Source organism: Acartia tonsa, chromosome 4 (assembly GCF_053477335.1).
Source record: "Acartia tonsa isolate MP-2025a chromosome 4, ASM5347733v1, whole genome shotgun sequence".
Lineage (NCBI taxonomy): Eukaryota > Metazoa > Arthropoda > Copepoda > Calanoida > Acartiidae > Acartia > Acartia tonsa.
In genome coordinates this window covers 15,216,238-15,230,533 of record NC_137263.1, presented here as the reverse complement: position 1 = coordinate 15,230,533, position 14,296 = coordinate 15,216,238, and the positions used below count along the sequence as shown (strand labels likewise).

Genomic DNA, 14,296 nt, shown 5'->3' with positions numbered 1-14,296 from the left:
ATAAAATACCAACAATTCACTCAGCAATTTAATTTTTGTTCTTTTGTCAAAACAATGTTAATATACCTGATAGGATTACCCGACATGTTAAGTTTAACAATACTTCGGGCTTTGCAAAGACTTTGTGGAAACTCGAAGTAACTATTATCACTTAAATCTATCTTGTATAATTTCGGCAGAAGGCACAAATTTAATTCTTGCTCGTTTTGGACCGCACCTAAAAAAATCATTTTTTACAGTTACCTAAGTTTTGTACCTAGATCAAAGTAAATTCTTGTAATAAAGTAACAGGATCGCTAACCACTGAACCGATACGGTTCTCCTTGCGGGAAAGCTTCTCATTGGTCCTGGGAAGTTTCAAAAATATTTTGGGGGAGGGTACAATCACCCTTCGAAGAGAAATCACCCTAAGGAAAAAAAGATCCAAATTTTTTTAAAACAAAAATGAAAGAGGGAGTCGACTCCCCCCCCTCTCATGGGCTTTATAGACAAGAACATAATATAGATGGTAATAAAGTGAAGTTGGATAGTACAAAGAAAAAACAAATAATAAATATTCTCAGTCAAAATCAACACATTACAGTTACAACAGATTAAGGTAAATAATACATACCCTAGTTTTATAGAACAAGCTGTGTGTGTTAAAGCTCACCTGACGCGGTTGTGCTATTTAATTCTTCATCCGTATAGATAGAATCTTCACTAGGCTTAGATTCTGGATCACTTTTGAAATGCAAGTTCAGTGGTTGATATACATTCGACAGTAGATTATGGTCAGCTATCAACTCCTAATAACAATATACAGATTATTTTTATTACACGTTGTTCTGTACCCAGGACTTTTAACGACTTGGTTAAAGGAGAGGGGGGGGGGGGGTCAAAGGTTTGTGGGTGAGGGTTTCCTAATTTCTTCCTTGGACGTCTGGCAAACAACAAACGCATTAATGAGAGTCATAAGTCTCTTAAGATGGTTTTGTTTCAGTGATAATGGACTTAAAACATTCTTTCTATTCGAGTCACGTCTCTAACATAGTTGAAACAAACATTTTCTGAAGAGGCTAAAGGAATAATAGAGCCTAAATCCTCTGGAAAAAGGCAAAGCCAAGAAGGGAAATAAATCTAAAAAAACATTTGGGAGGTAGATAAAAGATAGTCAATTCTACTATGTTTCGACCCCCCAACGACAGCTGAAAATCACGTATACGTTTCGTGATTTTCTCTCTCGAATTAATTTCATTGTTGGTATAAGCTGCTGAATCATCCCTTTATGAAATCATATGCATTACAAGTTTCCCATGCAAAGAAATTATTTACCTTGAGTTGAAGTAGATTTTGGATAAAGCTTGGAATAGTTTTGAGTTTATTGTTGGATAGAACTAAGCTTTGTAAGCTCATCAGTTTACCAACATCTTCAGGTACACAGGATAAACTCTGTCCAGACAGATCTAAAAATGGATGTAGAAAATACGTGTATGTATGTATGTAATGTAGCCCTGATTCTCTGAATTAGGGATTCAGATTCACACGGAGATTGGAAGTGAGAATCATTTGACCAATGTTGGATTGGTAAGCTTGGCGCACAGCTGATTGTATTCTATGATACATTAAAAGCTAACCCGCAAGTCTCTTGGAAGCTACTCAATTATTACATCACCCTGGCTTAGAGTTTTGGCAGGTGCTCCAGAGAAAATACGTGGATAGAGTTCTGCGGTTAGCGGATCTTTCAGTGTAAGGCAGACACACTAGAGAAGTAAAGATCCTGTTTCTTTTATATAAGGATAAATATTTTTTTGTAGAGCTTATTTATAATGTAACTAGTCATCCGTGTTTAAGCAAAGAATACCCTCCCTTCAATTGTATGCAGGGGTGTTTATTCTGCACAAGATTTTTTTTCTTCCCCCGGCTACAAAATTTTATTCCCCCCCCCCCCCTTATTTTTCTCACCAAGTAGGGGGGGGGGGGGGAAATGAAAAAATATTTAAAGAACTCTATATTTTATTTATTTTATTCCTCCTACCACACATTTTTAAAATTTTTTTTCACCAAGGATGGGGGGAAATAGAAAAAATGTTTTCAGTTTTCATAATTTTTACATTTTTTTCCCCTCCAACCACTTATCTTTTATTCCCCCTCCCCCTCTTAGCCGGGGATCCCATGTAGAATATACACCCCTGATTGTATGCAAAGGGAAAGTTGCATGAAGTACATTTAAAAAGTTTGATTGCAAGCGTAAGTTACAAGAATACCATCTAATCAGGGGTGTATATTCTGCACAAGATTTATTTTTTTTCCCCTGCTACAAATTTTTTTTTATTTTTTTCCCCCCTAGATTTTTCTTAAAAAGTAGGGGGGAAAATAGAAAAATATTTAAAGAACTCTATATTTTATTTATTTTATCCCTCCTACCACACATTTTTTTTAGTTTTTTTAACCAAGGAGGGGGGCAAAATGGAAAAAATGTTTTCCGTTTTCTTAAGTTTTACATTTTTTTTCCCTCCAACCACTTATTTTTTATTTCCCCCCCCCCCCCCCCCTGAGCAGGGGATCCCATGCAGAATATACACCCCTGCATCTAATATATAAAATTTTGTATTACAACAAGTAGCAATCAATTAGGCACCAGCAAAAAAGTAATCATGCTGTTTTTTGTGAAAACAGGACAGCCATATAAATTGGATATACCCAAAAAACATGATTTTCAAGTCGTGATATTTTTGAACTACCTTGTAGAAAAATAAAATTCTTTCAAATATATGTCCTATAGATGTAGTTTTAACTATTTAACACTTCGTGCATTTAAACTTTAAGTAAATTATCTATATATTTCTTTTAAATCAATGAATATTTACCAAGTTTTGTAATCTTCTGAAACATTGGCTCTGAGAGACCATCAATTTTAACACAAACATCTTCCTTTTCATTCCCATCCATTTTAAATTCTGAAATGAAAAAAAAATAATGCATTATCAAGATTTCATTTTACCTCACATTCTTCTTAAACTACAAATTAATAAATTTTCAACAATTCACTGGAGCAATACTATTCTTCATTAACACTTTTAAAAAGTAAAATTAAAAAAAAACATTTTACAATATAATTTATATTAACATCACTGATATAAACAGATGATATAGTCCGTAATAATAACTTAATTCATTATTTATCATTTCTTGATCTGGGTGGACGACGACCTCCACGCCCCCTTCTGCCGCCCCCACGAAATCCACCTCTTCTATTTTTTCCTCTTTGATTACTGTTGGAAACTTTAATGGATATTTGCATGTGCTTATTACCGCGGGTTCCCATAAAATCCTAGATTAGAAACACAAAAATCAATCTTACAAGAAAAATATTAATATTAGTTAGGTACTTAATATGAAAAGAAAAAGTTTATGAAGTCAAGTAATAGAAAAATTTATATAATACATAGTCTCTTTTTCATGATTTCATGCCATGATAAAGCATTTTAATGGAACGTCCAAGGGCTGGATATTAATACGCACTTTAGTAGCTGTGCTACGATACAATAAACAATTTTAATACCTCAATTTTTGTTCTGAGATCTGTTGAAATGTCAAATGTCGGCTTCCATTCCAAAAAGAACTTGGTTACTTGATGCTAAAGTTAAAAATATACTTAAATTAGAAGGAGTTAGCTCATAAAAAAACTTTACTATCATCCTTACAATAATACAGCACAGATGCAAGTTTTTTTTGAAAGGTAATTTTTCAGTTGTAATCTATAAAAGTCTAATAAAATAAAAGAGCCAATCAGAACTCCCCTTAAAAAAATCAATTTTGCTTGAGAGAGACAAACCATTACTTGAGGTGTGGGAGAATCCGACCCCCCCCCGCACTATTTTCATATTTAATTTGAAAAATTAAAACTTTTTTGTTATAAACCTTCACAGGACCTATGAAAAGCTACACTGTAGGGAAGAATCAAACGGTTTAGCGGAGATCGATATCATTCGGTAAAGACAGACAGATACACAGATAAGACCCATAGACATCCTGTTACTTTTATATGGAGATTACCTGTAAATGATGGCCAATGTGTAAGATAGCTTTGGCACATGACTCCACAGTTGACCGCTCAAAACTTTCCTAAGTTATAGTGAATTAATGACCACATTCTATTAAGATTGATCAAGAATCTCTTCCCTTGCGTCCCTAAACGGAATGTATAGGTAGACGTGCCGTGCCAGTGTTTTTGGAATGGGGGTGTTCGATTTCTTCCACATATAACCTGATCGTGTCTCAAAAACGCAAAAAATATACGAAAGCAAATAAAAAGAAAGAAATGTTGTAATTTTGTGTAAAAAAAAACTTCAAAATTAGGCATAATAATTTTATTTCTTTGTTAAAAATAATTTTATTTATAGGGTGGGCCATAGAAGATTTTATAGATACATATTTCAAGGTATAGCTGGCATTGCACTGCTGTAAAATCTTTTAAAAACCCATGTTTTATTAGCAGCACTGAGGTGACTACGGCTACAGCTACGGCTACGACTACGACCACGACTACGACTACGGCAACAGCTACAGCCACGGCTACGGCTACGGCAGCGGCAAAGCCAACGGCTACACATTTAAAGATCCAGCTCAAGTTAATATGAAAATGTATTGTACATTTCTAAATGTCACGAAAATTTTATTTAATTACAACTTCAATATATAAAAGGATGACAACATCCATGAGAACGAAGGACAGTAATCAAACCAATCAATGATAAAATGTCGAGTACAGACAGACGAAAAAATTCAAAATCAAATATTTTCTCAAAAAAATTAAAAATACAATTAACCTCGAAATCCATCAAAGTTTTGATTTCATTGAAGAAAACTTCCAGAGTTTCTCTTCCCTCCTGTGTATACAGCCGCGATATCAATCCAATTGTTTCTAGCGTCCAACGCAAAAGGTTCTAAATAAATATCATAGGTAGTAATTAAAAATTAAAGATAACTTAGTCCAAAAGAAGCGCAACATCTGTGTTAAAAAATTGATATAGAATACGTGGATGTTGTGAGATATTCAGCATACCTTGATAAAACATATCTCCAATCTGGATAATATAACGATATCCCCATCTCCATCCACCCTCCTTGTTACTTTACCCCCATCCCCTACCCTGAACATTAATTAACGTGTTGACCAAGAACGGAAGACCATATTAACAACCTCTAAATTGACGGCAAAAATATCCCCTGTTGTATTATTGGTAAATTCTAAATATAAACTTGGTGAAAACTAAAAGATTTTATTTCTAACCTCATCTTTAGTTTCGGGGTTTGTATATGATGTGTTGATACATTTGAACAGTTTATTCATTATATTGTTGTTCGACCATTTGTAGTCAAACCCACGTCCAAGCAGTAGGAAAGCCTAAACAGAATTTTTGTTCGAAACTTGAATGTTCAAGCATGTTTTATATCAATGAAATCTTTTTTTTTATTTCAAAAATGTATTTTTTTTACAGAATTGTAGAAAAAAAGTGACCTGTTTCACACTAAGAAGATATTCAGGATTTTTGCTCATGGCTGGCAGCTGGTTAATATACTTATCAACCAGCAGCTTGGCATCAAACGTGGTTCTCGAGTAGCCGTGTCTCTCCTCCAGTTGACTTCTGACCAGAAAGACCTTCATCTCCGACGTGCTCTTGGTGTCTCCTGTATGAAATATGCTCCAGAGGATTGCCTCTTGGACAGGAAACAATGGCTGGTCCTTGTGATCAAACACCTCTGTAAAAAAAAACATATTTCTTTATAGGAGAAGGACATAATAGTGTTTTTATTGATCATTGAGGTTGGGATTTTAATCATATGTGATATTTGGACGCATAATTCTATTTTGGGGAGAAATAAGATGTAGATTTTAATTTATATTTTCATCTACATTCAAAGGAAAACTTACAAATCATTGAGAGCAAAATAAATACCACACCATTTAGTAGTTTTTGGTTGCATTAGAATTTTTAAAAAAGTAAGTAATCGAGAAAAGTAATAGTGGTATAGAACTCAAATCGACGCCGTTCTATCGCCGCTGTGACCCTTTTGTTTGTTACCTGGCCAAAGATCTGTGATGACACCAACTACCAGGTGATTGCGCGCATTTTTAAAGTAAAACAGATCGAACAAAAATTTTCTCATCAAGGTTAGATTGTCAGTATGCCTGTAACATAATGAAAAAATATTATTACAATAGATTATGATAACAATCCAGTAAAATAAATTTGAATTTGAGTGAAAAAATGCTTAATAAATACTAAGCACCCGTTTCAAATTTTTATACTTAACACCGCCAAAATGCAGTTAAATGTAAAGTATAAATGCTAGCTGGAATTTTAATAAAAGATTTAACTCCCTAAAATGTCATTTTAAGAAGCATATATCTTTTTTGTTATTAGAGCTGGAGGCTTCAAATTTTGAGTATTTGGTATGCTTGGGGCAGTCCTCAATCAGTTAGAGCGATGTTTTTCCTACACACATCCTTTAAATGACAAACTGAACATATTTACCTTGCACAAAGCACCAAAACTCTGGCGATGCTAAGAATATTTGACATGGACATGTTGTACATACGTCCATCACCAAAGAAACAACAATAGAGAAGCTGCGTCATTTTGTCCATCATATTTCCATATCCTTTTAGAAACAAACATAATTATTTTGATAAATTAAAACTAATTTAAAAACGTATATTCTGTACTTATTGCAAATAACTGGTTGCGCAAACTAACCATCTCCTATATTTACAACCAGGGTTGGCATAAAAAAAAACCAAGCTGCGCCTCTAGAATCTTGGGACTCTTTAGCCGAAGGGTAAGCGATAGAAATTAAAAAGCATAAAACCACTCGAAGACCTAAATCTAGATGATAAAATAGCATAAACCATCTCAGGATCTATGTGAAGCTTCCCTTAAATGGAGAAATCAATCGGTTCAGTAGTTATTAAAATCTTAAGCTTCAGACAAAAACCTTTCTACTTTATGTAAAAGGATAAATGAATGTTCTCACCCTAACCACTATTGTATACCTGGTTTATCAGAAATGACAGTGAGAAATGTAAATATTCTGTGCTGTGTCCTGGTAACTGGAGGAGCGTCGGGATTAGAATCACACAATAATGCAACCTTTTTATCCTCTTTCTAAAAAATTATTTAAGTCAAGACTATGAAAGACTTTTTATTTTAAAACGCAGAGCTAAAAATATGAAGAAAAAGGAAAAAATATTACCTATTTTGTTTTTAATGTAGGCGCCTCTAGAGGGAACTAAATTATGGGGGAGGGGGCGGAGTAGACCCTTACATTTCAACTTTTCAAAGAAATTTTTTGGGGGAGGGTAATTTTTTAAATTTGGAGATTCTCGTTAGAGGATGGTCTGGTTGTAACCTCTTCCAATATAGTTATAAACCTTCTCCGGACCTATTCAAAGCTTCACTGCAAAGAATAACCCAAAGGTTAGCAAGTTCCTTCACTACAAACGGACACCCTGTTACCTTTCTATTAGGACTATACAACAGATAAATGATAATTTGCTATGTAGGCACATAAAAAAAAAATTTGCATTAATTTCTTACCATTAATATACTATAAAGATGGTCACATAGGATCTCCTCTTTTCTATCAGCCACCATCTCACTCTTTATAAATGTTTCACAAACATCATTCAGACCAGATTCAGAAATATTTGATAGAACTCTGGTCACATTCTCAATGACTAAAGCCTTGAAAGCTGGAAATTCATCTGTTTTTCGCATATCTTCCAACTAAAAAGAAATAATGGTTATTTATCGCATCGTATTATACACAGCTTTCCACGGATATTAAAATGAAAAATTATTAGATTAAAAAAAGTTTTGTTAGACCTGAGGGGCCGAATGCTTAGGATAACAAAACTGGCAAATTGTCTGTTATACGATGCTATACATAATTTTTTAGTATGGCTGAGAACTGGTTCTAATTTAGCGAATATCAATCGGTTTGAAGCTATACTGGATCACAATACACTTAAAAAGCGTGGCCCAAGAAGGCCAACGTAAATTTTTGTAAGTAGACATACCTAAACAATTTTAAATTCGCAAAAAAGGTAAAAATATTGGCTCTCTCTTTGGTTTTAATAGCTTTTGGAATATGAAATTAAAATAATATACCAACCTTGCTACGTATTCTGTACAGTTTTCTCACATTTCTGTTGAATCTATCTAGAAAACCTTCATTGTATTCTTCTAGCTTGTTTTGTCTAAAAAAAAGAAAAAAATTTTTATTCTTTCTTTCAATAAACAAAAATAAAATAAAGGGGAAATATTATATTGTTTATTAACTAGCGTCTGCGACCCTAACATCTAAACACTCAAAGGTATTGAAAAAGACAGAAATGTAGCCTAAAACCATCCTAAGACTTGTTAAAAGCAAGAAGGAAGTTCGAACGGAATTGACCTCTATAAATTATCCCAAAATGAAAATAAAATAGCCTACCTATTGAACATTCTAAGCTGATTATCAAATGACCTTTGATCTCTAAAAGTTTGTTTCTTGTCGTCTGAATGAGATTCCCGTTTATACAATTTTGGCCTTGAAATATCTTTCCTGATTTCGGGGGTTTTATCTGACAATGGCAATGAGTTGGATGATATAACTGGTTCGGTTGAGTTTTCAGGTAAATTAGGGGAATCCTCACTATTTGAGGGTAATTTTGGTAACGAATTTGTATTGTGCTGAGTGGGTTGACTGTCAATATGTCTTTTTTGAGGAGAGTCTTCTTGGATCTCTGAAATTAAAATTTCCTTGTTCTTACATTTTCCAGAAGCTTCATTTGATGGTGATTTTGAGCTTATACTATGTTCATTTGATGACATTTCAGCAATTTTGATAACTTTACCCTCGCTATAATCCTCTTTAACCTTTGGCACTTTGACTTCAGTTTCTTCTTCACTCTCAGTAAGGTCTAGATCCTCATCTAGAGAACTTCTGATCTTCTCTAGTTCACTTGCACTATACCCACTCACAGATTTGTCAGAAGAATTATTAAAAAATAACTCCTTTTCCTTCTCCATTTCTTTTCTCTTTTTAACCTTATTTGCAATTTCTTCAAATGCTTTTCTTTTCTTTGTTTTATCATCATCCTCTTTACTCATAGTTTCAGAATCAGAAGATGAAAGAGATGATTTTTCAACAAAGGCCATGGCTGTCTTCTGAGCCAAAAGTTTTTCAACATCAACGTCACTCTCAGATGAAGAGTCACTATCAAGAGCTGACCTATTTTTGTCAACAGATGAGAAAGAGACATCGTTGATAGTTATATGATTATTATCCTCATCATCACTGTCAATAATTCTGCTCCTATTGTGCCTAGCAGGTGTTGTTATATCATTGTTAATATCGTCCTTAGTCCCAGATTTTGTATTAGTAATTGATTGTTTTTGTTTGAGCAAAGCTTCCGGGTCAAAATCGTCATCACTTGAGCCACTATCACTCAGTCCAAGTTGATTTGTTAGATTTTCAACTTTAGATTTTTCTTCTTTTTGGCTTTCTGTGTTTGATATACTTCCTTTCTGTTTATTTTTATCACAGGGTTTATCATCTTTTTGAGTAGTATTCTCTCCGCCTTTGGACAAGTTTGGATTAAGGACTTCAGTGGATTTAGAATTTAGACTCCTTGGTTGAAAACGAATTTTAGCAGGTTGTGTTTTCCTTCTTTCTGGTATTCCTTCTTCATCAAAAGATGCCTAAAGTCAAAGGTGTCAATTTTTAAATAGATCATCTTAAACATGGATTATAGAGCTTTTTCAAAACAGGTTATCCAAATAGTTTATCCAAATGTTTAAACATAGGTATTAAACCTCTAATGCGATTAAGTTAAGGCAATAATTTAATATAAATTCTAATTTATAAACAAATAAATTCAACAAAAATTGTTTTTAAAAATAAAAATCATATACCTAGGTATTTATCTCAGTAAAATAAAAAATCCTAATTTCAAATGCAAAGTTCTACAAAAATGTTACCTTTGGTTTACTTCTATTGACTACTTCGGCTGAATTTGTAGATGTAATGTTTGTAGTGATCTGACTAGCTGACTTTACTACTGGTTCTGATGATCTGAATCCGTTGACTGATGGTCTGTTGGTTACACTTGGTGGGGCCCGTCCAACCATTCGTTTCCGGACTTCAGCCTTCTGGGCCTCAGTCAACTTCTGTCCAACCGACATCGGAGTCTAAAAAAAAGGTATAAAATGTAAATATTCTGTATCAATGGATATTAATTTAAATAAAATGATGTTATGGTAGGTAATTTGTAAACAAGTACAATATTGTCCATGAAGTCCACAGCAGCAAAAAATAATTTGCTACCTAATAAATATACCTATGTAAAACAATATTATATAACCTAGTCTAAATCTTAATATATAAAATGTGGATAATGTGTTTTCTCTTTGTAATCTGCATACACAAAAAGAAACTGTACATACTCTAGTTATAAGGAAGCTGTGTCTAAAACACTTGTATTTACTCACCTCTATCTGCACACCCTGGCTAAGTATCTTTGCTCTGGCTTGTGATACACCAGCTGGTACAGTTATTCTTAACAATAAGTCATAGGAAAATCGTATAATCAAAAGAAAAAAACTAATAACCTATCCCTAGATTTTAAATGCTTTAACTTAAGGACAAAGAATTTATCACAATTGGGCATTATGAGGTATTTAAAAAAAAACATAGTAATAAGCAAGTTCAGATTCTAATTTATTTCATAAAAAAAACTTACTTCTCAGTTACTGTGTTTTGAATGGGTTTCCTTGGACTTTTACTTCCAGCAGTTTTAGCCAGCTTTTTTTCATTAGTGCCATTAGCATCCCCTTTCTTCCCCTGTGATGCTGATACTTCATTATCTAGTGCAGTTTGATATGTTGTTTTCTTTGCCATTGGTATAGACTGGAGCTTTCCATGAGATCTTCTAACTTTGGAAGGATTGGGGTTTAGATAAATAGAATCATGATTTTCCTCCACCTCTCGATGTTCAACTCGGGAAGCTGCAGCTGGGTGGGATATTTGTCTTGGCTGAACCACAGGTTTATTATACATTTGCTTGTTCAGGACAGCTTCAGAGCCAAAATGAGTTTTTGAATGTGGTGGAGCAGCGAGACTAGTTGTAGAGTGAATGGTTGGTATGCATTTAGAGTCTTCAGAAACATCTGGATCCGAATCTGTGTCCATACTTGAAATATTATTGTCTGCCTGCATGTTCATACTATTGATCCTGTCAGGACTCATTACTTTGATTGATGACAATGCATGCAAATTAGGGATGTGATTTCCTTTTAGGCGTTTTCTTCCCCTTGTGCTCTGCGAGAAGCTGGTTTTTGGTTGAACCGAAGCTTGGCGTTTCCGTTTCACAGACTCTATAATATCTTCTAAATATTGTACATCATCATGACCCAACATTCTAAACTCATCAGTCGTATCACTTTGTTTATGATCAGAAAATGATATGGAAGGTTTGTGGAAGTAGACATTCGGCGGGTCAAAGTAGGAAAGGTCACTTAGCTTTTGAAAAGGAACTTTTTTCTTGATTTTCTGACGTTCCTTTCGTAACATTAGAATTGGAAATCTATTTTGCTCCACAGGCTGCAGAGCAGATTCCAAAATTTCGTCTAGTGTGATATTTTCTTCAACAGTATCACTGGCAAAAACATAATCTTGATCATTGTTGATTTGTTGAAACAACTTTCTAATTTGAGCTTCAGCCCGCGTTAGCTTTCTTCGCAGGGCATTGATTGCACGGTCTTTCTTGTTTTCATCAAGTTCCTTTTTTAATTCACAATTCTCCTTTTTCATCTTTTCAAATTCTTTTACATCGATTGTTGATTTCTTAACCTCCAGCTCCTGTTGTTCAAATCTTACTTTCAAAGCCTCATTTTGTTGAGTCAAGTTTGAAATGTCAGCTAAATTTTTCCATTTTTCATTCTCATAAGTTTCTTTTAGTCTTTTGATTTCAACATTATTCTTAATCTTATCTTCCAACGATTCCTTCTCTACCAAAAGTTCATCGATTTTACTCTTTAGTGTGTTGCTTTCCACTTTGCTGTTGAGGAGCTCACATTTAGCTCTAGCTACTTCTGTTTCAAGTTGACGATAGTTGTTGGATTGTTCTTTTTTACCAGACTCTATACTTTTCAATTTGTTACATTTTTCTTCGTGTGTTTTTCTCAATTCCTCTAATTCACCCTAAAATATAAAGGGGTAGTTGAACGAAATTCATTTAAACTTGAATTTAGTGAACCACATATTTTTTCCTGTTTAATAATTTCAACTATATTTTTAGGGCATATAGGTATTTGAAAGAATTAAAATTTTCTACGACGTTGTTTTAAATATATCAAGACTTTTACCTACACAAATTGGACAATTTAAGACGTAACTCAAAACTGCCTGGTAAAAGCTTATTTCTATTTTAAATATCTTCATGGATAACCTACATATGCCATTCTACAAAAACATTTTAAGGATTACTTCTACAAGTACCCTTAACTCGTTAAATGCACTTCGTGCAACTTTCTCTTTTACCTACTTAAAATTATTGACTTCATTATTTATAGTCTTGACATAAAATAAAGGAGTAGCATAAAAAATAGGACTAGGATTTTTCAAAGGGTGTTTTTTTCAAAATAAGGGGGAGGGGGGTTTTAATGCAACCATCTCTTAATCAATGAGCAAATGGCACTTAGAATTCGAATTTCGATCTGAACTTTTGCATGAGTAATCCTTGGTAGGTCTATTTTCCCTAATTCGAACAAAAAGTTGGAAAAGCAACGGCTGGCGGCTCAGCCGTTTAGCCGTTTTTTTGCCTATTTTCAGGGTAAATCCATCAATTACGTAGGAATCAACTTTTTAAAACATATTTTTGGTTTAATTCGTGTTAAATGATAGCAATAACCATTTTTAAAACTTCTAGTACCAACAGCTACCTTCTAGAACCGTTTGGTAGCGTTTTGGAGTGGAAAAGAGTAATATGTGGAGATGGGTTTCATGACTAATTTGCAATATAGATATCCAAAAATGGCAAAACAGTTGAGCCGCCAGCCGTTACTTTTCCAACTTTTTGATCGATTTAGGGAAAATAGACCTACCAAGGATTACTCAAGCAAAATTTCAGATGAAAATTCAAATTCTAAGTGCCATTTGCTCACTGATTACGAGATGGTTGCATTCCCCCCCCCCCCCCACCCTTTTAGCGTAGTTAAAAAACTGCCACAAAGCAGAGCCAGTTCAGGAAGATATAGACATCCAATTATGTTATGTCAGAGTAATTATCTAGATTTTCTATACAAAAACAACAAGTCTAGAAACTAATTTAAATACAGATAAAAATCAATTTACATAAAATTCTCACCTTCAAGTCCTCTATCTTCTTATCTTTCATCAAAATTTCTGAATTTAGCTCTACAGTTTTACCTTCCATCTTTTCCTTAATTTTGTATGGTTTAAGAAAGATTTCTGTAGGTATTTTGACTCAAATCAATTAACTAAGTATACCTACTATGAACTCGGGTAGCTGAGTTATTGCAGAATATGGTTTTACAAAAACATAAATTTCTTTGCAAAGTTATTTTTTTGTGAAACAGGACACCTGTCATAGATTTTTAAAGAAAGAATGTATTAGTTAGAAATTTAATTTATGTGAAATAGCTGAAGAATTGTCTATCAGGAAGTGGAGGTAAAAATACTCCATTCCTTCCTATCAATTTATTTCATCCTTGTACATGAAAATATTATAGTCAAGTCAACACGAGAACTAAATAAACGGAACTAGTGCAGTTCGTGGTAAATATTTCTGATAACGATTATCTATGATCTTTAAAGGCTGCTAGCTGTCAAACGGCTGATTGTACATAGCATACCGAACACAGTGTTAAGCAGAAAATGAAGGCAAATAAATAATCTGGAATAACCTAGATCTGATGATGCACAGAAAAAGCTGCAAAAGGAAAAACGCGTAAAATAAGACTTTTTCGTGCATTTAAATGCACTATGAGATAACAGTGCATTAGTGAGAAATGACTATTCCAGATTATTTGTAGGCCTTCTTTTGTTTAGGCATAACCTATAAGTTCCACAGTTGGGCCTTTAGCAGCCTTTAATGTTCATAGATAATCGTTACCAGGAACATTTTATCTTGAAGTGCACTAGATCCAAGTAAACTTACAATATGCTTTAAAAGCTTGTCAGTGGCAACAATTTTTCTTTTGACGAGTTTAAAGTCGTCTTCCTCTGACTCTCCACTCTCCATTTT

The 14,296-nt window shown here is 33.8% G+C and overlaps 2 protein-coding genes across 2 annotated transcripts in view; both read right to left on the bottom strand.

The window, feature by feature from the left end:
* The window catches only part of LOC145316237 (uncharacterized), a 10,932-nt gene extending 7,971 nt beyond the window's left edge, over positions 1 to 2,961 (bottom strand). The window contains exons 1-4 of the mRNA XM_080156625.1: positions 2,850 to 2,961; positions 1,315 to 1,445; positions 653 to 788; positions 67 to 217 (exon numbers count right to left, since the gene is read on the bottom strand). Coding sequence (XP_080012751.1) covers positions 67 to 217; positions 653 to 788; positions 1,315 to 1,445; positions 2,850 to 2,931 — 500 coding nt within the window. The 5' untranslated portion in view covers positions 2,932 to 2,961. The remainder of the gene's footprint in view (positions 1 to 66; positions 218 to 652; positions 789 to 1,314; positions 1,446 to 2,849) is intronic.
* LOC145316235 (uncharacterized) lies at positions 2,938 to 14,296 on the bottom strand. The gene is made up of 17 exons (XM_080156621.1): positions 14,210 to 14,296; positions 13,397 to 13,471; positions 10,772 to 12,231; positions 10,521 to 10,587; positions 10,011 to 10,220; positions 8,482 to 9,731; positions 8,161 to 8,245; positions 7,584 to 7,772; positions 7,040 to 7,151; positions 6,522 to 6,648; positions 6,069 to 6,175; positions 5,504 to 5,745; positions 5,276 to 5,389; positions 4,812 to 4,928; positions 4,039 to 4,107; positions 3,545 to 3,619; positions 2,938 to 3,313 (listed from the first exon to the last, which is right to left on the bottom strand). Exons 1-17 carry the CDS (start codon positions 14,291 to 14,293, stop codon positions 3,158 to 3,160), a joined length of 4,539 nt encoding a protein of 1,512 aa, XP_080012747.1. The 5' UTR covers positions 14,294 to 14,296; the 3' UTR covers positions 2,938 to 3,157.

What these genes read in the sequence shown, in the direction of transcription:
- LOC145316235 (XM_080156621.1), bottom strand. Translation starts at nt 14,293, where the DNA reads ATGGAGAGTGGAGAGTCAGAGGAAGACGACTTTAAACTCGTCAAAAGA. An exon ending in CAAAACACAGTAACTGAGAA is followed by an intron (nt 10,588 to 10,771) that starts GTAAGTTTTTTT and finishes CTTATTGTTAAG; the next exon opens with AATAACTGTACCAGCTGGTG. An exon ending in GTTTTGGTGCTTTGTGCAAG is followed by an intron (nt 6,176 to 6,521) that starts GTAAATATGTTC and finishes ATTATGTTACAG; the next exon opens with GCATACTGACAATCTAACCT.